Genomic DNA, 24,033 nt, shown 5'->3' with positions numbered 1-24,033 from the left:
TACGTAGGCACTTGGCAACAAGGCGAGTCCCCCTCCTCCAAATCTTAATCATGTCAATAATTAAGCCTTTAACCCTATTAACTATCTGTTGCCTTTCTCTATGTTTTTTTCCATAACCTTCATCTTTGCAATGTTAACCTTTAGGAAAGGGTTTTGGGTGCCTAACACCTTCCCTTAACCCGAATATAGTATCTTACCCTAAATCTCTTAACCATTAAAGGTTTCCTATTCGCCTTGGTAGAATAGGTGGCGACTCTCTAAGTTATAATTTTTTAGGCAGGTTGCTACACAAAGTGCCACAATTAAGATGACTAGGAGCAGAGCGCAATTAAAGCGGAAAGTCCAACAATAAGTGTATCACATGAAGATTGTAGTGACTTACAATGTAATTGATTTCCATATGAATTCTGCTCCAAATACATACGTGGTATGTCACAAAGTGTATTTAAAAATAAAAAACAATTTTTGTAAGGGGTGCCATGGCCTATCCCTGCTCCATCCAATATCCATTATTGCAACTCAAAAACATCTAAACACATTGATTGAGCAACCATAACAATGGAGTGAAAAACTGTAACAAGAAGATTATGACCTAGAAGAAGTGAAAACCGCAAGTGAGATGTACACACCAACGATATGAGAAGAGAGACAACATCATATCAAATAATACATAGAAGAAGTTATGGTGAACAACCAAGCTAGGGATATAGAGGACAGCGAAAAGATATGTACTACCATTAGAAAACAATAAAAATGTGAAACTTTTACTAAAAATTAAAAATTAAAAGAGAATAAAAATGTTTTTAAAAAATTGAAAGGAAAATAGTAACATAATAAAGAAGATTAAAAAATAGAAAAAAAAAATTAGGGTTAAAGGTCTTTTACCCCCTGCCATATAGGCGTGTTTTGATTTTCTCCCCCTTAAAAAAAAAATTTGTAACAGACCTCACAAAATATATTACCATCATTAAAGACCTTGTTCCATTTTTTTGTGCAAAAAATGCCTACGTGGCCAATAGAATTTGATGGTGTATATATATATATATATATATATATATATATATATATATATATATATATATATATATATATATATACATATATATATATATATATATATATATATATATATATATATATATATATGAGAATGACATATTTATATGAGAATGTGAGAATGAATCTGAACCATTGGATTTTAAAATAAATGGTAGAGATTATGGGTGAATCTTTTTTTCTCTCTCCTACTTCATTTATTTCAAGATGCAGGAGAGAGAAAAAAAAGATTCACCCATAATCTCCACCATTTATTTTAAAATCCAATGGTTCAGATTCATTCTCACATTCTCATATAAATATGTCATTCTCATATGATATGCCATATATATATATATATATATATATATATATATATATATATATATATATATATATATATATATATATATATATATATATATATATATATATATATATATATATATATATATACTAGTAAGATACCCGTGCTTCCACGCGTAAATTTATTTAATATTGTATAAAATTTAATTTGATATGTATAAATTTAAAATGAATGGTTTAATTATAAATGAAAAATGATCATATAAATTCAATTATATTAAATAATCATATAAAAAAAGATACTATAAGATGGAGATAATAAAAATAAAATATTAACAGTTAAAAATAAAAATTATCTCTCAATTAATAGTAATTGTTGATTAAAATAATCTACTATGTTGATAATGACCCGTGAAATAAAAAAATTATTTGATGCGATATAAAATATATTTAAAAACAAATGTAAAATAAACAATAATCATGGAAATTTAATTGTATTAAATAATAATAAAAAATCGTGAGATGGAGAAAAAAATAAAAATAAAGATATTATCTCTCAAATAAAGACAATGATTGATTAAAATAAAATAGACATTATGTTGATAGTGACCCGTGAGATAATAAATAAATAGAGAAAAAAATTAAAATGAAAGTAAGCAAGTGTTAAAAAAAATGTGAGAGAAATTTGAAATTTTAATTAAGATAGAGAAAATTTGTAATGATCGATTAAAAAAATTAAATATTGAGTTGATAGTGACTCGTGAAATAATTAAATATTTTTGGGGATAATAATTAAATGATCGGTTATTAATATTTTTTGTGTTAATAGATAAATGTAAAAAAATTAAAATGAAAGTAAGAAAGTATGGAAAAATGAAATGTGAAAGAAATTTGAAAATTTTAGTAAGATTAAAATTTAAAAATAGATTATTAATATTTTTTGTGATAATAAATAAATTAAGAAAAATTAAAATGAAAGTGAGAAAGTGTGGGAAAATGAAATATAAAAGAAATTTGAAATTTTAAGTAAGAGAGAGAAGATGTGTGTTTGGGAGAAAAAGTTGAATCATAAATATGTAATTGACACTTGGCAAAAAAGTTGATTTTCATTGGACAATAGAAAAGTGGTTGGGTGATTTTGTTAGTTACTATTTTGTCCAATTTATAGTGTAATGTTTTTTAGTGTGAAGAGTAATTTTGACAGTTTGATCAATTTCTTAGTAATACCATCAAATTCTATTTTACACATCATCTATTTATATGTCATTTAATTTAAGTATTGTTATATTAAATAAATATATATAAAATAAAAAGAAATATTAAATATAAAACTTAAATAAAAAAAATTTTAAATTTTAAAATTTTTTTTTAAAAAATTACGAAATTCCACGTGGAATTATAAAAAAATAAAAAAATGCCACGTGTGCAGCATATGCACAGTCAGCGTTTTTTTATTGTCCACGTATGCATTTTTTGCACACAAAAATGGAACAGGGTCTTTAATGATGGTAATATATTTTGTGAGGTCTGTTACAATTTTTTTTTAAGGGGGGAAAATCAAAACATGCCTATATGGCAGGGGGGTAAAAGGCCTTTAACCCAAAAAATTATTAGTGACTGAAATTTCGGTATCTGATTTTTTTATATAAATTAAATTTTTTTAAAAATATTTTTCATGACCGAATAGGCGGTCAAAACATTTTAGTCGTTAAATCGGTGGCTGATTTATTTTAGTTACCTATTTAGTGACCTCTTAAACTTGACTCATGAATATTAAATTTTGGTGGCTAATTCGGTCGCTACAATGACCAAAATTTTTTGGTCACTAAATCGGTCAACAAAAGTGAATTTTCTAGTAGTGCATTCAGAGGAGGAAAAGGAAACAACAAGGTGGAACAACGAGGTGGGGAAAAGGTATAGCTCTAACCGCCAATTGGGATGTAGGAAGAAAGTAGAGAAAAAGGAAACTGGTATAAAGGAGAAAGGTAAGGAAGAAGGGCATACACTGGGTGGTGGGGGAGAACACCAACATGGAAAGGAAAGCATTTTGAACCCCTAAAACAACCAGGCCACCATTTTTTCATTTAGATTTCAAAGTTCTAAAAGAGGAGTTTCAAAGATTAAAAAAGGCATATGTGGGAAAGGTCGAACACCCAAGAATGTCTGACCATATTCAAAGATTCAGGATATTTTTCAATAAAAGTAAACCCTTTTAGGTGAAAACCTATATGTGTTAGAGGAAAGAGAAATAGGCGAGCTACAAGCATTAATAAAGGAAGTAAATGAGTGGTTGAGTTAATGGTTTTCAGAAATAAGGGAGTGGAGGGCTAGAGACGTAGAAAAGAAAAGGGTAACTTGGATGAGGTGTTATGGTGTCCCATGCAATGCATGGTCTCCAAGCTTATTTGAATTTATATCATCCTCAATGAGTGTGTATATTTGTTTGGATAATGTTCTGGACTGGTTCGAGCAGGCCCAACACTTACTTTTGGGTCGAGCAGACCCAACTCCCTTGGCTAGCCGAGCAGGCCCAATCTGCTTGGGCCCATTTCCCAGTTATCGTTACAAACTGGTCACGCGCAAAGACCACGTAGGTAACCCTTCAGCGAAGGATTCAGTCAACCACCTCCGAACCCTACGCTACGTTCATCCAAAACGTGAGTCACCTGCTGACTCAACCCTGGCAGAGGGTGTTCTGGCAGTTTCCTAGCACGTGGGCCTCCAATTGGATTTAGCCCAAATAGGGAACCTTGGCCCAGCGCTGGGGGCTATAAATACCCTCTTTCACTAGAGGGTCAGGTATTCATTCTTTACTTTCTTAACTCTTACTTGCACTTTCTCTGGCTGCTACTTACTTTGGCATCGGAGAACCTTGCAGGCACCCCCCCATTCTGTCTTACTTGCCAGATCCATCCGCCGTGACGATCCACTCTGACTAGGTTAGATCAGATAACAATACAAGAAAGCAAGTATATATGGATTTGGAGAGGCTCATGACCGGGATAAAGAGTTCCATGGTATCGAACGAAGAATTCAATGTACAAATTAATGAGGACGTGTTCGAGATCAAAATGGTGGAGGTTCAGGTGGTCTCATGAGGATAGCCATGAATAATCAAAACTCTTGCAAGGTCCAAATGGAATGTAGGTCTGAACAGAGCTCCGATTACTAGGAAAAGGAAGAATTTATGACTTCGAGGTTAAAAGATAGCACGGAAAGTATAGTCCCAAGAGGAAGCATGGGTGATGGCTTATGGAATGCTGAAAAATATGGAAAGGGCAATTATTTTGTTTGATTATGGAAAATACTCCATGGAGAACTATCATGGAAACATGAATGGACATGTGGATCAAGTATTTGTCCAATCATCTAACGAAGCGGAAAAGGAGGCAACTAGAGCATGTGAGGATTAAGGGCTCAAAGTTAAAAGGTGTTTTAAAAATTCAAGAGGGAGAGGTGAGATTGAGAATAGTACATAACAATTGGATAATACACATGGGTTGAGAGATGAGGGACGTGAGGCCTAAAGTACAATGTCTGGCCCAATTCAAGAGCATTGGCATTCTGATAGCATGATGGGGTATGAAAATACAAGCTCTCATCAACATATCAGGCTTGGTGGTAACAAATTAAATCAAAAGGGACCAATCCAGGAAAATATTGTTCAACATGGTTAACAAGAAGAGAATAAAGTTGTAAGGGTAACCCAACCCTGGTATTATCATTTCCTTTGACCAATAAAAGTTAAGGAACCCAAAACTGACAGACTACTAACATATGAGATGGAGTCAAAAAATGGTATTCAAAAGGACCAACATTATGTTGTGAATCCACCACATATTTCGATGTAATATAAGGTAACTGCCACCTTTGGGAAATCATGTAGTCTAATGAGGGAGAGAAGAAATGGAGTTCTATTACAAAATTGGGCATAACTAGAAAGGAAATCAAGGAGTTCTACAGAAATTCTATCAAAGATATGGAGCTTAGAGATCAAGAAGGGAATATCATAAGGCAAGCGGGAAACAAATTGGGTCGATGAACATTGTTTCATTAAACATCAGAGGATGAGAAAATAGAGCCAAGAGAATGAGGATCAATCAAATCATCTAATCAGGTAACGCAGACATCGGTCTTATTCAGGAAACTAAATTAAAACAAGTAGATAGATTGTTGATAGGTAGCCTTTGGGGAAATAATGATGTGGAATGGTCTAAGAGTTGGGCCTTAGGATTGTTGGATGGGATTAATCTTGTGGGGGAAGGGTTTCTAATAGCTAATTATAGTCTTAGGGGGGGTTAGGAATCAATGCTAATTGACTGGGTCACAATTACTTTATAGTGAATGTATATTCCTCTTGTAACATAATCAAACATAAAATAAAGTTGCGAAAATACCTGCTAGGTCTAAAAAGTAAGTTTGAAGCAGGGGAGTGATGCATCGGAGGAGACTTCAATTCAATTACATATAGGAAGGAAAGTAAGGGTGTATATGAGACTTTGTAACTCGGTGAACTGACTTTTATTTTTTAAAGCAACCAATGTTGCGGTGAGCAAGAGTCGCCACCGACTTTTATTTTGTCCAATTTTAGGAAACGTAAAAAGTACAGAAAAATACCTTTTAAAAAGAAAACGGGCTCGGGGGGTAAGTTATGAAAAGGGAAGGTGTAAGCACCCTTTTCATCCGTAGTTATCTACGGGCTCTTAGTTTGCTTAGCTCATGTTTGTTTTCGTTTGTTTGAAAAGAGTTTTTTTTTTAATAAAAGGACTTTAGCTTAAAAGCGTAGCCTTTGTTTTTGAAAGGAGTGTGAAAATAGTTTTATATTTGAGCAAGCAATCTAAGAGTATTACCCTAATAGTTGGTCTTTTTCTATACTTTTTAAAGTTCCTAGGATTATCCATACTATATAGAAGTAGGTAATCCTTGTTTATATTGGACGTACGGGTCATTGAAGGGTCATCGTATGGTCGTTGAAGGCAACAAGTAGAGGTACCTTTAGCAAGTTCGAAGGGACGATCGTCACTTTTTTGTAGGCAACAATTGAGGGTCATCGAGGGACTTAGTGACAATTTTATATTGAGGGACCTTTGCTAATGGGTACCTCTACATTTCGAGGGACACAACCTTATATTCGAAGGCAACCAAGAGGGGCGTACCCTAGGGGTGAGTGAGTGCGAGTGTGTTAGATTCAAGTATTTCATCTTGTATTAGGTTACCTACGATTGCTTTTAGTCTTGCCATACACACCCTAATTACTAACAATTAATAATTTAAATGTGCGGAAAGTAAAATGTCCTACGCTATTACATGGCTTTGAGACAGTTACATAATCTGGGAGTGCAGAAAAGTAAATGTGCGAGAAAGTAAAAGTCCTAATTAACTATTACAAACCCAAATAAAAATAATAATAATAATATGTACGAAATTAAATTAAATTGCAATTGATAAACGTCCATAAAATTCAAGAGTCTCAGTATCAAGTGGTACCTCGCAATCAACAAAAAAAAAATGTTAGTATAGATATATACAAAATGACGTATGAATAAAAAATAAAATAAAATACCAACAAATATTAATAAAAAAGAACATATCAAATTCTAAAGTAAATAAAGATATTTTTAATATTGAATAAAAAAAACTAATCTAATTTTTTTGTTTATATATACTTTTATTGGACATTTATATACCATGAATTGTGAATTATATACAAGAGTGATGTTGTTGTTTTTTTATTAAAGAGAAATAAGACTTATCTTTTGGTATTTTTCCCTAAATAAATGAATTAAATATTTTTTTTTGAATTTTATGATATTTTGCCAAATCTTATTCAAGTAACTTACTTAAAATTTAGGGGCAGTTTGTTTCAGCTTTAAAAAAATGGATTTTTTCTTTGTATTTTTGAAAATAGATTTTCTAAAATCGTTTTTCAAAATATTATAAGTTTTTTTATATTCGTTTTTTCTAAAATGAAACACTTAATTTGACATCCTATAACATAAACATACATAATTGAAGACCAAAACTTGGTCAAAATCATAATTTTTTCAAAAAGTTGTATTTCAAAAATGATTTTCATGAAAATCTATTTGAAATAGCTTCAAAATTAAGTGATTTTTTGAAATTTTGATATCCAAATTTTTTCCCCATAAATAGATGAATTGCCTAAAATCACATTTTAAGAATAACTATTCAAACAGATTTTTCATTTGAAGCTTTTCTAAAAAGTTTCTTTGTAAAAAAAATTTTCGCAAAATTTGATAACACTATAAAAATTATTTTTAAAAAAAGTCAAAACAAACGGGCCCTTAAGCTATTTAAAAAAAAGTTTGATAGAAACTAACGTAATAACTAATAAAAAATAGTTAAACCAAACAAACACATGTGTAATCAGCAAAGCGGGATTATATTGATCACTATATACATTTAGGCTCAAAATTAAAATCACAAAGAATTAACCCAAATTTTAAAATTATGACCAATAAAAAATAATTAAAAAATATAAACAAAACATGATAAACAAATGGTGCCCATACTCGGTCCACCCCATTATCATTGTTCAAACTAATCCAAATATACAAGAGCCACTAATATCAAGCACGTGGCATACCTTTAGTAAGAAAAACAAAAAAACGTAATAATAAAAACATGAGAGTAGATCTATGGATATAAAACAAAGCTGAGAGTAAAAAAGACTCTCTTTCTCATAGAAAGAACACCAAATCTTGAACATCCTTTTTAACCAAACACAACAATGAAACATGAAAGCATCAAAAGAGAGCTATGGGATATACCGTGTAATTCGGCTGTTGGTGGTGATTCGTCGGCGATGGTTGTCGGAGCCGGAGCGGGGTTGTAGCGGATCCTGTTCGTTACGCGGCGGCTGGAGCTTCCGAGGATAGATTCTTCGGACGTCCTATGAGTGCGTGACTTTCTCGTCGGAGCTTGCAAATGGGCGGTTGTTGGATCAGATTCGGAGTCGAAAGCCACATCTGCTAATTTTTATTTGGGTTCCTTTAACCACCTGTGAGCAAAACAGAAACAAGACATCAACAATATAAGAATATGGAAAATATTAGTGCAATTAAATTGTGGGATAACTCATATATTGTTTATGATGCTCTTTCTTTCTTGTTCTTGGAGAGATATTGTTCATGAATGGATGTGAGTGTATTGGTTTTGTAATGTGACTTGCAGGTTCTTTTGGTTTGAATTAGTGATTTATATATGGTTTTTGGTTAAAGGATTATTGAAGGGATTATGGTGTGTTAGTTTGTGGTGTATTATTTCTTGTGTATAAAAACGTGAAAGGGGAATTTGTGAATGTGAGGTTTCGGTGGAGAGAAATAATTAGTGTTTGTTAGAGATGATAAAAATTGGTGTAGAAAATATGTATGCGAACTAGTGAGAGGTTAGGTTAGGAATCGTTAGTTTTCAAAAGTGTAGAATTGGGACCATATTTATACTAACGAATTAGGTTAGAATAAAAATGGAAGGAAACAATTTAACCACTCAAAATAAAATTAGAACTAAAATTAGAAAATAAATCGAGCCTGAGACCTCCCACTCTTGTACCTTTTAACCTCAAATCCTTACCAACTGTGTTATGCCACTTATTCGAAATAAAATTACATTTGCAAATATATTCAGGCAAATTTTGGGGTATGACAGACTTGTAAGAGGAATGAGATGCAGGAGTTAAAGGAGTTTATTGAAGAAATGGAATCAGAAGATGTTTTATGCATAGGCAATAAGTTTACTTGGTTTAGTGGGGATGGAAAATCCACAAGTACACTAGATAAGTTCATACTATAAAAAAGCTTGGTAGCTAAGTGAAGCGTGATGGGCCAACTCATATGATTAATGTATATCACAGACCACTCTCTCATCTAGCTTAGGGTCAATCATTCAGATTGGGGCCCAAAACCTTTAGGGTAAATAACTTTTGATTAAAGCATCATGATTTTGTAAAGCATATGGAGAAAGAAAGGAATTCATCATAAATAAAAGGTAAGAGAGCTTATGTTATCAACATAAAAATGAAGATCTTGAAAAATAGTTTGAGGAGATGGAACAAGGAGGTCTTTGGATGGTTAGTGAAATTTTGGCATTTATAACAGATGTCAAGATAAATATCCTAACAACACACAATGTCAAGACAGATGTTATAGCATCTACTGACTTACAACACACTTATCAAAACTTAAAGTAAATGATAGAATGATAAATAACACAATGAATTGTTAACTCAGTTCAGTGCAAACAACACCTAATATGGGGGTTACCAAGCCAGGAAGGAAGTCTAATATCAACACTATTACTTTAAAGCTAAATACGCCAATCACCGCAGTGATAAAACAGTCACACACCATTTGACCAAGGGAACCAAAGTAGAAAGATTACACTTTTCAATAAACAAAATACTTAGTTAAGCACCCTAACTAAGAACAATACTTGATCTTGCTTAAAAGCTTTGATCAAGAACAACACTAAACTCTCTTGCTTAAAAGCTTCAAGAGTGAGAACACACGTCCACCTCAATATATCAGAAGATACATGAGCGACACAAAAGAACAGAAAACATGAAGAGCTTGATAAACTTCAAAAACATCAACCCTTATTGCACCCACATTTTTCCTTACAAGAAATCTTGGCAAACTAGGTTTCCCAAGTGTCATACCCCAAAATTTGCCCATACTATTTCTCTTGTTCAAAATCAAATCAAGGCACAATGTTCAAAAACACCCTCTCCTAAGCAAGGTTCAAAGAATTAGGGTTTTGTTGTTCTAAGAAGAAATCAATGGATCAAAAGCTCCAAGGCATCCCATATGGTCTATGATACTCTAAACTACCTCCATGAAAAATTTCAGGTCTCAATTCAAAAGACTGATCACTCAATTGCTCAGAAAGTCAACAGTCGACTAATTTGACCTAAAAGTCAACTGTGGTCAAAGTACAGTCAAAACTCCTTATTTTTTGTCAACATCCTTATATTGAAGTATCATTCACCATTTGATCAAGAATTGATCATGGTTCATCAAGGAAAGATCAGAAATCAACAATTTCAAAAGTTTCTAAATTAGGGTTTTCATAGGAGAAAGTCAATTGGACTTTGACCAGCCATAACTTCCACATGGAACATCAGAAATTTTCCATTCAAAGCTCACTTTGAAGGAAATTGAATTCTCTACAATTTTGTCTCTCACAAGCCAAGTCCAAAAATGCTTAATTTGAGAGATATGGATCAAAATATTATAGGTCCTTTTCAAAAGTCAACCAAAAGTCATTTTTTTCAAAAGAACACACAAGGAGCATGGAAAATTATTTTGACACGAGACCAAAAACACTGGTTAGAGGACTCTTTAAGGTTTCTAAAAAGTCCTAGAACTCTTCCATACCTCAAAAATTGAGGGAGATAGGCCTTGTCAAAGTTGGACCATTTTGAAGGAAAAATGTGAAGAAAAGGGATCCAAAATGAATATTTTTACAAAAAGGCCCAAGTTTTTGTGATCCAAACTTGATCCACAAGTCATCCAAGGCCCCAAACATAATTCCCACGAATTGTTTGATTTTTATTTTGATTTTATGAATTATTAATCAATTAAAAGTGATAAATAAATTCATATAAATTATAGAAAATCAAATATTTGATTTAGAAATATATGGGAATCAGATCCAATCACCATTCACACCAAAATATTCAATCAAATCTGGGCAAATAGGATTAAGAGTGACTGAATCAAATATTGGACAAATTTAGTAAGATTTTCGAATCAAATTTTGCCAATTTGCCAACCAATGATTCAAAGAGATTCAGTCCATAACAATAACCTAAAATCCATCTCCTATATATTCTGGTCAGAAACATATGCTAGGGTTACGAGTTCAGCCACCACAAGAACCCTAATCCGAGCTTTCAAAATCAAGAAAAATCCAAACTCCAATTTTGAATTGCAGGTTAATTCAAGGCATTTTGTTGATTGCAACACGTTCCTGGAACATCATTGATCGTTTCCCAACCCTTACACGCAAGAAACACACTCAGAACCGCTACCAACAAGCCTCGGTTTGCACTTTTCTAAACTTATTCGATCCTATCAAATCATGCATCCTAAATCAATTTTAATTGCATATTTATGTTTCATGTGATGTTATGCTTGTTTTTGGAAATCGAATTACGTTTATATGGCCTTATGAACAAGATGCTATTGTTAGGGTTAAGGCTTTGATTTAGGGTTTCCTGTTCTGTATAAAATCAGAGGAAATCATTAGGTCCATCGTATCCGTGAGTGTTGGACGAACGCATTGGCACCCTCGCGATAAATTTCTTTTGCATGTAGGTGTTTTTCGTGATTTGCAGGTTCAAAAGGCTACGAACCAAACTCGTAGCTAAACCGAAGCCAAAAGTTGCAGGATTTTGGAGAAGACGATTTCGTGTCGTCTGGTTATTGGCCCATTCAAAAGAAAAGGGCGCGCGCGCGTTTGAAGAGCCCTTGGATCCAGTGCGTTAAGATGTACCACCCTCTATGCGCCTTCGCTTTCCAAGGCCATCAGATCATTCCCCAGGCCAATCCAACGTCTCTGAGCATGCAGGTGTATGGTGGACCTCCAACGCGCGCTACACTGGATTATTAGTTAAGTTTTCTTTAATTTTTTTTTATTTTTAATTACATAACCTAATTTTTGTTTTTATTATATATTATGTTTATATATTTCTTTTTAACAAAAATCCCTTTAATTATCTTCCTTAACACACTTATTTTTCTAAGTTCTCTTTTTTTAAAATATTAAAATAAATTTATATTTTAATTTATTTGGTTTAAATTATTTTCTTTTATTCAAATAATTTTATAAAATCATAATTAATTGCTTTTAATTAATAAAAAATTATAGTAAGATCATATATTTAATCGGAATTTATTTTTCCCTCGATTTAATTAATTAGTTGAAAAACCAATAATTAATTAAATTATTTATTCTGTTATTTTATTTAAATCGTACCCTAATCATGGTTTACGAAGATCACACCTACACTAAGAATTTTCTGTTTCTTTGTGCAGTTTCAGGATTAGCATCAGGATTTTCTCCGACTACGAACCATATCAGATCAAAAGCTAAGTCCCGATTTAATCCTTATTTAAATATTTGTTATTTTTTCCTCTTTTATTTAAAATTAGGGTTTGCCCTCAAATATAATGAACTCCGCCTACACTCACCCCTTTTCTGTCTATTTTTCCTTTTCCAATTTTCAGGGTTAACAAACCGGTCAAAGCTCAAATGTTCGGTAACCCTGAAACTCAATTTACTTTGCTTTCCTTTTATTATTACTTATGTCAGAACTATTTGCCTTGTGGAGTTTTATTTTATTGCTTTTCTTCCCCCATTCCCATAATATTTTTGTATCTGCTTTGAGGTTGTATTGTGTGGTCTTGAAGGCACTTAAACCTGTCACATTATATTATTGTGTGGTTAGTAATCCTAGGGAGTGATAACCCTGAACTGAATTAGAATCACCTAATTACAAGATAATATAACTGAATCTGATCACATGATTGTTGCACCCACGCACCTTTTATGGTACCCCTCTTGTTGCCTGTTGCCTGTTGCCTGTTGCATGTTGCCTTGTGTTTTTAATGCAGAATAGCCAAGTCCCTCGAATACGAGGATACCTCAACAATGTTGTCCTCGGTTCATTCAAAGATCATAAGTCCCTAATGATGCTGCCTTCGATTTGCTAATATGATCTCGTCTCTCGAAGTTGCCTACGAAGTGCTGAGGTATCCTCCGGTTGCCTAAAAAGTAAATGGCTATTCTGATCCTTCCCTTAGACTACCTGCCTCCTCTATGGCTAGGGACAGTCTTGTGGCGAACGATAATTCGACGACCCTTCAACCTCCAAATAAAAGGACTTCCTTACCCTCCAATGGTATTGATAGCCCTGAAAGGCTAAAAGAACATTTTTCATCTAACCAGGTAATTTGCCCCTAATTGCTTTGCTCTGGTTTTAAAAAATCTTTTTTTTACACTTTTTCATAAACCTTCAAAAAGGCTACGCTCATTTACGATCTAAAGTCCTTATTTCTTCTTCTTCTTCTTCTACATTTCTAAACTTTTGGTTTCAAAGAGCAAAGCAATTAAGAGCCCATGGAAAACCATGGATGCAAAGGGTGCCTTACACCTTCCCTTTGCATAAATTACCCCCCGAACTCAGTTTTTATTTAAAAGGTTTTTCCTGTTCTTTTAGCCTTTCTGATAATTTGGATAAAATAAAAGTTGCTGGCGACTCTTGCTATCCGCGACATTTCAATAAAGTCAGTTCACCGTATTACACCAAGTTCCTTTTTATAGATACTTGCAGAATGGGCTTGGACTTTAATCTGAATCCAATCTTCTCTTTTCTGAAAACAGGTGCAAGATCTTTTCACTAGGAACAAATAAAATAAAATTAGATCTTAGTTTTCCAAAAGAAGCCTCAAGGATTCTTTTTCTAAAAATAGAGACTAATCAACATTTGTCCTAAACATCCAATGATTGCCTGCGCCTGTAATAATTATCTGAATATTCCAGAGTCTCATATTTTTTAATCAAATCTTTCAAGGTTTAAAAACCAGTTTGAACTGTCAGGATATTCTTGTGTGGAATGTCACAACATCTGGCAGAACATATGCCCAAACACATAACAGCAAAACATGTTGTGACAGTAGAATAGGATGTTACAACATCTTGTTCAACATCAATTAAGAACCATGTTTTAGCAAATTTATGCCAATACAAAAACCATGGAACTAACAATCTTTCCCTTTGGCAAATTTTGGCTAAAACAAGCAACGCACAATTAAGTCCTAGAGATAAAACACATATACATGATAGCCTGCAAATTTAAACACAAACTGCAAAGATATATTAGAGATGCACAACAGTTACACATAAGCTCTTTGTAGCTTGTTTAAACAGACAGGACAATTACTCCCCCTGTCATACAGAACTAGTACTACCCCTCAAAGGGATACCAGAACAAACATGAACTACCCAAGTTCACACATTTGAGGCATATGTAGTAGAAGATTATTTAAACAACCTCACATTCAGCAGGATGGCAGAACATCTTGCACACATTCTTCAATCTCCAGTCTTTAGGCTAGAGCAGCACAGTCAAGCAGCAAGAAAGAATATCATGTTCCCCCTAAATAGTTGCAATAGGCAACCATAAAACTAATCTTCTTAGCAGTAGCACTGTAACACAGTCAAGATGTATGCCAACTAGCATGTTGTAACATTTGTTGTAACATCACGACAGTCAAACACATTAACATTTTACTCCCCTTTTTAGCCAAAAATTGACAAAAATAGAGTAAATGTAAAACAAATGTAAGCACAAAAATATTGCTAGCAAGAAACACACACAAACAGTCGGAAGCATACAAATAGTTGGAAACACACAAGCAGATTCCTTTAGATGGTCTGCCATCTCCTGCCCCTGTCAAAAAGCCTTTTGCATTCCTTATGGTTGTCTTGCAGAGTCCTTATGTTCCATACCTTGTCCATAGCAATTTGAGTAGGCTTCACCAGCCTCAGAAAATAGAGGAAAGATGCAGTAACAGTAGCACCCCTCCATTTCTTTAATTGCTATAATTCTTCAATAGTGTAGATTCCCAATTTACCTCTAAGCTTTTAAAATTGATTGACATCCAAAGCTTTGGTGAAAATATCAGCCAGTTTTTTCTCAGTGGGTATATGCTCTAGAGTTGTCACTTTATCTTCAACCAGATCTCTGATAAAATGATGACGAATGTCAATATGCTTGGTCCTGTTGTGTTGGGTAGAATTTTTTAAAATATTGATAGCACTACGATTATCACAATTTAATGTCATGACATCATGTTCGACATTGTATTCCTTCAACATTTACTTCATCCACATTAGTTGACAATAACTACTTCCAACTGCAATATACACTACAAGAAAATTGCCATATACCAACGAACACCTTTAGTGACCGTAAAAAAAAAGTTGGTATAGATGGTCTCTAGGGACTGGGATTACAAGCCAACAACAGTTGGTATAGGGTCCGATATAAAAATGCACTTTTTGTTATCGAAAGGTGCACAATTTCACCCTCTTTTAATTTTTTTTTTTACTTCAAAAAAAAAATAAAGGTAGAAAATCACTTTCTCACGAGCAACATGGAATAAAAACCCTAAAAATCTTCAACTCCTCTCCTAAATGCTTCCTCAACACTCTCTCTCCGGCACCTGAGCCTCGCCGCCATGCCTAATCCTCCCTAGCTGAAGCAGCCGACCGTTCCAACTTTGGCCTCATCGTACTTCATCTTGTCAATCTGCCGCCGTCAACTTCAAAAACCACCTTCTTCTTTGATGGGCATTAGAAGACAGTTCAATCCTTAATTCCGAGAAGGGACACAAAAACCCTAATCGTACCTCTCATGCTCGTTGCTACTCCCAAAATCCAATCTCTGCTTAGTGAAGCCCTAGCTATCATCGGCAACGACGATATACCTAAATCATGGCCATCACTACTACCTGAACTCGTCGCCAATCTCCATAATGCATCACAGGTTAACGATTACGCTTCCGTTAATGGTATTCTAGGTACTGCTAATTCAATTTTTGGGAAATTTCGTAAACAATATAAATCTGCTGATCTCTGTATTGATTTGAAGTATTGTCCGATAATGACTGTCTTACATTGTCCCCTGTTTTTAATTGTAGATATCTTCCTCTAGAAATTGGGTGCTTAATGAATCAACTATGTCTTCCATTCTTACTTCAAAAGCTCAACCATCTCAACTTGGGTAGATTTCAAATTTTGAATTTATGTTTTCAATTTTGTGGCTATGTTAATTAGTTTCAAATAAGGTAGATTTTATAACTCATATCCAAACTAAAAATGGTTTGATAGTTTTCAGTATATGTTGCACATGAATGACTAGATATGGACTGACATCTTTGTTTCTAGCAAGTGGTTGTGTATTGTGCTGATTTTTCTCAACTTTTCTGCATAGTCACCAATCTTGTTGCAATGAGGAAACTTCGTGTGGTGGTAGTATATATGTTTGTGATTTGTGATTTACTAAGGAAATAGCTTGGTTATGTGACTTTGGATTTGCTGGGTTTTAGCTTATAAATCCCTTTATGAACCATTTTAACTATCCTCATAATGAGTTAACAAATAACTTAATCATCCTCAGTGATTAGTTCTTCAGAAGTGTTAATAGCAGAGAGAAGAGTGAACTTGCTGTAGAGTTTAATACTGAAAGTGCAGACAATTTATTTCTTGTGTCAAGTCAATTTCTACTCCCTCCTTTTCTAAGTTTGAAAAATTCTATGTATTTATTTATCATTTATATGCATGTGGTTGTATACTATTAGAATTTGAGATAAGTGATGTTGTTAGAACGACTCTGTTAAATTTCAAAGCCTAAATTTTTTCAAGCATGTCTGATTAAATACAGAGATAAACTACAAACAATCAAATTTTGTTTATATTTATATTATTTCTTAGTGACCCGTTTTGTTAGAGGTTCAATTTTAATCATGAATGGGTGTAGGCAAAAATATCATAGTAAAAGCTACAAAATATTTAGTTTAGTTTACTTATAATGCTTTCAAGTGGAAATAGATTATATAGATGCTTAAAAGTTTCATGTCATACAACACTTAGCTCTTTTCTCTCCCTACCCAGGTTTACTTTGGTATGCTTGATGCATTGTTGGCTGATGAGTAACTTCTTGAAGAGTACAGTGACCGCTCTCAAGTATTACCTCTACTAGTTACTTCAATATTTATATGGGCCCTGTTAAATTAATCCTCATTTTAGGATATATGATACTCTAAGATCAGAAACTAACCTTAGTAGATAAATCTAAACTAAGATATTCCAACAATTCTTAATAATAATCCAACACTAAATGGGATGTAGCATGCTATTTATTAATACTTGCCATTAAATCGTATCTCCTTTATTAACTGTTGTACTTTAAAAAAAAGAAGTCCACTTATAGTTTTCCATTCAAATCTATTTTTATCCATCATATTTCATCCCAACATCCTTTAAAAGATACTTACAGAATGACAACTTCACTTCCATTGCACAAGTTGATAGAATTGTTTCTTATAAAGAAGTAATTGTTCAAAATGTGTTTTCTTTGTGATTATTTCTACATGCATGTGATTGATACACATTTTTTCATTTTGATCTATTTTCATCTAATGTTCGTAAACTGCTCTGCTGACATTGCATTTGTTTGGTGAAAAGTGAAGTTATTGATTTAATACTCTAAGCTAAAATAATTGATTATAAGTTCTTTGACATTCTATAGAGTTCCGATGATATTAAGGTAGAACCTTCATAGGATGATGGCACTTCCAATTCTGGAGTTGGAGAATTGCATGACGACATACAGTTTTGGAGTCAATGACATACCAATTCTTAACGCAAGATCGCTTGAAGATATTGACATAGCTTTTAAGCAACTTCAAGAAAGAGTTGAGGTTAACGATGTCATCCGGACAAAGTACGATAAAAGATCGGCTTGGTAGTGAAGAATGTAAATATCATGTCGAAGTAATTATTTTATTATTTTGATATGTTTGTAAGACTTGCTATTTTGATAATATAATTGAAAATTTATTTGATATTGCTTTAAATTTTGTGGTTCATATAAAAATTATTGCCAAAATTTGACTATAAAAAATATTAATTAAAGAAAAAAAATATTTGTAAAAAAAATAGACATATACCAAAGGCCAATTTCATCATATACCAACGGAAATACGTGGTGGATATTGTTATTAATTAGTGTAATTAGTCATTGCTATAGTTTGAAAATTGTAGTTGGTATAAGATATTGGAACAGTCATTTGCCGTTGGTATAGCGAATTATAGTTGACGGAAGGAAACATCCGTTGGTATAGTTTTTTTTACCCTTTACCAACGGTTTTTTGTAAAAATGTCAAATTTCTTATAGTGATACCCAGCTTCAACAGGAGATAGAGAGACACATTTCTATTTCTTACTAAACCAAGAAATTAGATTGTTTCCCAAAAAGAAACATCTATCAGACATGCTTTTTCTATCATCAGACATCCATCATATTGATATTTTTTTTCTTTCAAAACAGTGGCATTTGAGTAAATAAATCTCCTTATAATGATGGAAATATTGATATTCCTTCCACTTATTTTAAAAAATGTTAAGTTTCATAGATAAATTATTGTAAGATCTCCAATTTTTTTAGATAAATAAAGTTTTGCTTATAACAATTTTGAAATCCAAAAATCATTATCAAATTTAATTTAAGGGAATTTATAATTTCTTTTTTTTGTTGGCGAGTCTACCCCGTGTTATGTGTAATCAAGTTTTAAATAATTCTCCGTTTAATATAGTCTTAATTACAACAACAAAAATTATTTAAGGGTCCGGTACCTTCTTATATGAGTAGAAAATGAATTTAGTACCTCAAAATTTGCAACAATCACACATCTTACTACAACCACTTGAAAATTGCACTAGGCCAATGGTTTTTTGTTTTGTACTAGTTATGTTATCTTTTGAAATTTTTATCATTGAGTAATCTTCTGAAATTACAATAGATCCCCTAAAGGGACAACATAGTCCAAAACAAATTCAATCAACTGCCTATCTTATCTGTTTGTCTTGCCTTGTACTAGTACTGTAATTTTGGTGGGCTATATATATCTTCCTACAAAACCAACTTCTTTCATTCAGTTTAAACAATAAATGCTTTGTATGTTATAAATACATGTGCATACACACACCAAATGGCACCCTCATACTGTGTGAATGAGAATAAAGAGTGTGTGAAATGGGTTGAAACATACTTCAAAGACTGTCTTTGCGATATGAGAGATGATATATCATTCAGTTTGGGAGTCATGAGTTTAGTATTATGGGGAGTTGCTGAAATTCCTCAGATTATTACTATTTTCCGCAACAAGTCAAACCATGGAATTTCCCTTGCATTTCTTGTCACTTGGGTTGCAGGGTTTGTCAAATTTTCACATACTCATTTTTTTCTTCAGAATATCAATAAATCACTAGTTACATCTTTTCACTAATATTATACATTTATTAGTTGATTTGATGACACAAATTAGAATATTGAAGATTTGTTAAAAGAAAGTTAATATTGATGCAGAGACATATGCAACTTGGCAGGTTGCCTATTGGAACCAGCAACGGTGAGTTACTCTAGTATGAACCAAATAGTATTATCATTGAATTAATATCATATGATCCTTTATCTGATTAATATGCATGTGATTGCGGAATTTATTCTGTTTTTCTGATTTGTCTTTTCATGTTTTCTGATGGATATGTTGATGGATGCATATGCAGTTACCTACACAGTTTTACACAGCAATGGTAATAAATCGCAAACGTCCATTTTCCCTTTACCAGATTTTTTTTAAAATAACATCTTTTTCAACTTAATTTCTAAACTAACCATCTTTCTCAACTTCCAAACTAACCACCTTTCTCAACTGTATATCAAACTTCAAACAAAAATAATCTCAGCAAAAAAACATGCCCCAGATCAATTGGTGTTTATGTATGAGCGCTATATACATGTCAATTCTATTGATGTCTATATACATTTGCTATTGAGGTTTGCTATTGTGACACTAGAAATTAACACCGTATACTTACACCACCAATAATATAGCAAAGATATGAGTGTTTTTGTATTAGAAAAATGAAAAGATAATTATTAAATATAATAAACAAAACAAAACCGTATACATCTACGGTGTAGGTGTAACTTGAAGGTGTAAGGATATCAATTCTGTTTGCTATTATATGCATGCGGACACCAATATATATTTATTTTTATTTTATTTAATATATATATATATATATATATATATATATATATATATATATATATATATATATATATATGCCAATTGATATGGTGTCTAAGTACAATTTTTAGATCATATGCTAATAAATAACGCATGTCTTTTGTTGCGAATTTTTTTAATTTAAAACAATGACTAAATTAATACTCCCTCCGTCTCAAAATAAGTGTCTTATTTGAGCTTTGCGCGGTTCTTAAGAAAATGATTAGATGTGTTGATTTTAATAATAAAATTAATGTCATTTATTAAAGTATCCTTATCTATTATAGATAGTGGAGTTGTTGAAAAACGTGAAAGTTACTCCCTCCGTCTCATAATAAGTGTCCCATTTGCAGTTTTTCCTTGTCTCAAATTAATTGTCCATTTACAATTCCAATGCATCAATCATTATTATTTTTCCACTATTATACCCCTATTTATTAACTTTCACGTTATTCAACTACTATTAATAGGGGTATTCTAGTAAATGACATTAACTTTTTTACTAAAACCAATACATCCAATCATTTTCTTAAAAACCGCGCATTACTCAAATGGGACACTTATTATGAGACGGAGGGAGTAGTAATATACAGGGGTATAATAGTGGAAAAAAAATAATAAATGTTGCATTGGTATTCTAAAGGGACATTTATTTTGAGACATAAAAAAAGTACAAATGAGACACTTATTATGAGACGGAGGGAGTATATAATTAGGAAAGATGGTTATTCTACGATTTAAATTGAGAAATATAATTATTAAAAAAAATTATTAGTAGTATATAATATTTTGGTATTTCTACATTATTTATTATTTAAATAGTTTATTTAGATTTTTGAGATATATATTCCATGACTCATCATACAAGGTGAATGAGACAAAAACATAGGAAATGTCTCATAGGGATTATGTCAGTTCTGTTCATTCCCCAAGCAACCTCGTTGCCTATGCTTGGTTGGTGGTACTGTCGTGCAACCTCAAATCATTGAATTTTGTTACTCTCTGAAAATAAATATATTAAAATTAAATAACATAACTAAAAATCTTGATTAGCAGTTCCGTTTGTAAATGATTAATTAATGTTAGTGTGATTAATTAACAGCTTTATGCAACCACTACTTTCATATTGCTACTCCAAAGCTTATACTATGATCACATCCTCACCTGGTGCAAACGTCGTCAGATCAAGGTTAATAACCAATTTGATGGAGTGCTACTCATAATTTTCACTCTTATCCTTGTTTCATTTACGTGTATTATTATTATTATTATTATTATTATTATTATTATTATTATTATTATTATTATTATTATTATTATTATTATTATTATTATCTTACAGACTAATGAAGAAGACAAAAGACTCCTGAAACCAAAACCTTCAGCAAACAAATTTATTCACGACTCATCTTCTGATGATGATGAAGAATCTTCTCAAGTTGCGTCTAAAATCGCTACAAACAAGCCTTGGTCCATACCATGTTCAATAGATGTTAGTCTCTCTCACTTGTTTCGCTCAAACATGTTATACTTTTGTTGTGACTGTTCATATAATGACAAAAAATTACTTGCAACTAAAAGTCATGGGCATAGGGATTGCAACGGATCGGGTCGGTGCAGGTTTCGCACTACCTAAATCGGCACCCGACTCCAAATCCAAAAGCTATTCGGGTGACAAAATTACACTCACGTCCACACCCGTTGGGGTTTTTTCACCCAAACCCGAACCCGCATCAAAATACATTTTTTCTACCACTTTTCACAAAATATTATATATATATATATATATATATATATATATATATATATATAAGTAGGATTATATTGACTCCACATCTCTTGACCATTAATTCTTTTCAATCTAATAGTTAAAAATAATAAGGAATAGTTTTCTCTTTCCACATTTAATGACTTATTATTTTTAACCATTATATTGAAAAGAATAAATGGTCAATATGTGGAGTAAATTATAATAACTTACTATTGGAGTCCATATAACCCTCATATATATATATATATATATATATATATATATATATATATATATATATATATATATATATATATATATATATATATATATATATATATATATATATATATAAGCGGATGTGATTTTGGATTTTGGGTGTGGATTTCACACTACCTAAATCCACTTCCAAAATATCAGGTGACACCTGAACCCAAACTCAATCAACTCGAATTTTTACCGGTTGACTCGGATTCGAATTCGAGTGCGGATGGACCCTGCAGATTTGGTTTGGGTCTGCTTGCCATCCCTACGTCGGCATGGTTTCAAGAACCTACACGCGACAATAACACCTGTAGTTATATTCTATTTTATTAAACTATTATCAGTATTGACGGTAAGTAACGTATATGTATGAATTGTCTTTTTATACACCGTTTCAGAAATGTTATGGTACATTTCTAGCTACATCCATTATCTTGCCCTTGAAGGGTAATGCTATGAGAATTACTGGAATAAAGCTCTTTCAGGTTGGACTAATACACCTAAACTACTTAATTCAAACGAACTCATTTACATTTGCTAGTTCTAATTAGTGCTTAATATGACAGGAGAGCGAGATACATAGTACATACGGACAATCTTTGGGATGGATCATGGCTGCTATCTATACATGTAGTAGGATTCCTCAAATACGGCTAAACGTAAGCCTCAAACCTTAATTAATTTTGATCTTTTTTACTTTGATTATATTATTTTTAACTATGTGCTTAGCCATTAAAATTCCTGATAAACTTTTGTGTCTTAATCACTAATCAGATTAAAAGAGGCAGTGTGGAGGTAAATATACTCAACCAATAGTCATAAAATATTTTTTTTCTTCTGATTGTGAATTACATGTGCAAAGACTAACTATAGTATAGTACTTATATTTGCTTAATTTTGACTATAGGGCTTAAATCCTTTCATGTTCGTCTTTGCGTTGATTGCTAATGCCTCTTACGTGGGAAGGTACTGATAAATATATATGCATTATAACTAGTTCAAGATATAAGTAAAATTGGTTGATTCTAATTTATGTTAATATGGATGCAGTATTCTTGTAAGAACTACAGAATTGGAAAGCTTGAAAGCTAATATGCCATGGATGTTGGATGCCACAATTTGTGTAGCACTAGACATTTTTGTATCCTTTATATACATTCAGATTATTATTATCATTGGGTGCTACCTGATAGTTATATATTACATTTAACCTTAACAATATATGACAGATAATATCACAGTACATCTACTATCGATACTTTCGCGGCAGAGAGGCGAGTAGTGATGATGAAGAATATTTGTTGAAGTAGGAAAAGTTTATCTATTTTAATTATTTGTGTAGCTGTGATGTAGTCAAATTGAGCCATTTACAAGGCTAAGGTTTGGATTATGGAGAAGATGTGCATTACAGATATTCTAGGGACTGTATGAAACATGAACTTAAAGAAGACATGATAGTGGATATACCATACTAAATAATTGTTTTGTTGATCCAGTCACATGAAATGTTTGTAAGAGACTGTAGTTTCTTTTGTAGTTTGAATCTCTGTATTAAGGTTTTTATGGAGATAGATCCAAACTAACTCACTTTTAATGTGTGAACCTTCAAGCTCCTCTCCAACTTGCGTGTTGCTTTGCCTTGAGCTCATGTTCCCTTCGTATTTCTCCTCCTTCCTTCCATACTGTCTGGATATTTCTTTCCTCCCCTAAGCCATGGAGAACGCCACACTGCGAGCTCTTCAAGATCAACCACTTGGTGCTCCCCGCTCACAAACATGTGGGTACCAACACTTTAGA

General features: G+C 32.5%; 2 protein-coding genes across 5 annotated transcripts; both read left to right on the top strand.

Moving 5' to 3' along the window:
* The first annotated feature begins 15,326 nt into the window (after positions 1-15,326).
* Positions 15,327-17,993, top strand: LOC131627938 (exportin-2-like). 4 transcript variants are annotated; one of them, XM_058898794.1, is made up of 4 exons: positions 15,327-15,913; positions 16,068-16,150; positions 17,041-17,112; positions 17,678-17,993. In XM_058898794.1, exons 1-4 carry the CDS (start codon positions 15,782-15,784, stop codon positions 17,697-17,699), a joined length of 309 nt encoding a protein of 102 aa, XP_058754777.1. In that variant the 5' UTR covers positions 15,327-15,781; the 3' UTR covers positions 17,700-17,993. The 4 variants fall into 4 exon arrangements, 2 of the variants coding, with proteins under 2 accessions (XP_058754777.1, XP_058754778.1); XR_009291626.1 differs by having other exon boundaries at positions 15,477-15,947; XM_058898795.1 differs by lacking the exon at positions 17,041-17,112 and having other exon boundaries at positions 15,431-15,913.
* A 1,104-nt stretch (positions 17,994-19,097) lies between these two features.
* On the top strand, positions 19,098-23,799 carry LOC131627942 (seven transmembrane protein 1-like; the record flags this gene model as incomplete). Its single annotated transcript, XM_058898798.1, has 11 exons — positions 19,098-19,363; positions 19,517-19,559; positions 19,717-19,743; positions 21,325-21,411; positions 21,565-21,714; positions 22,635-22,721; positions 22,803-22,895; positions 23,011-23,031; positions 23,144-23,202; positions 23,287-23,377; positions 23,466-23,799. Coding segments are annotated over 11 exons (1,005 nt in total), but the record flags the coding sequence as incomplete, so codon positions are not given.
* Between the last annotated feature and the right edge of the window lie 234 nt (positions 23,800-24,033).

Source organism: Vicia villosa, unplaced genomic scaffold (genome assembly GCF_029867415.1).
Source record: "Vicia villosa cultivar HV-30 ecotype Madison, WI unplaced genomic scaffold, Vvil1.0 ctg.000416F_1_1_1, whole genome shotgun sequence".
Classification (NCBI taxonomy): Eukaryota; Viridiplantae; Streptophyta; class Magnoliopsida; order Fabales; family Fabaceae; genus Vicia; species Vicia villosa.
Note: the sequence above shows the minus strand (reverse complement) of the source record. Positions and strands in the feature narration are given on the sequence as shown.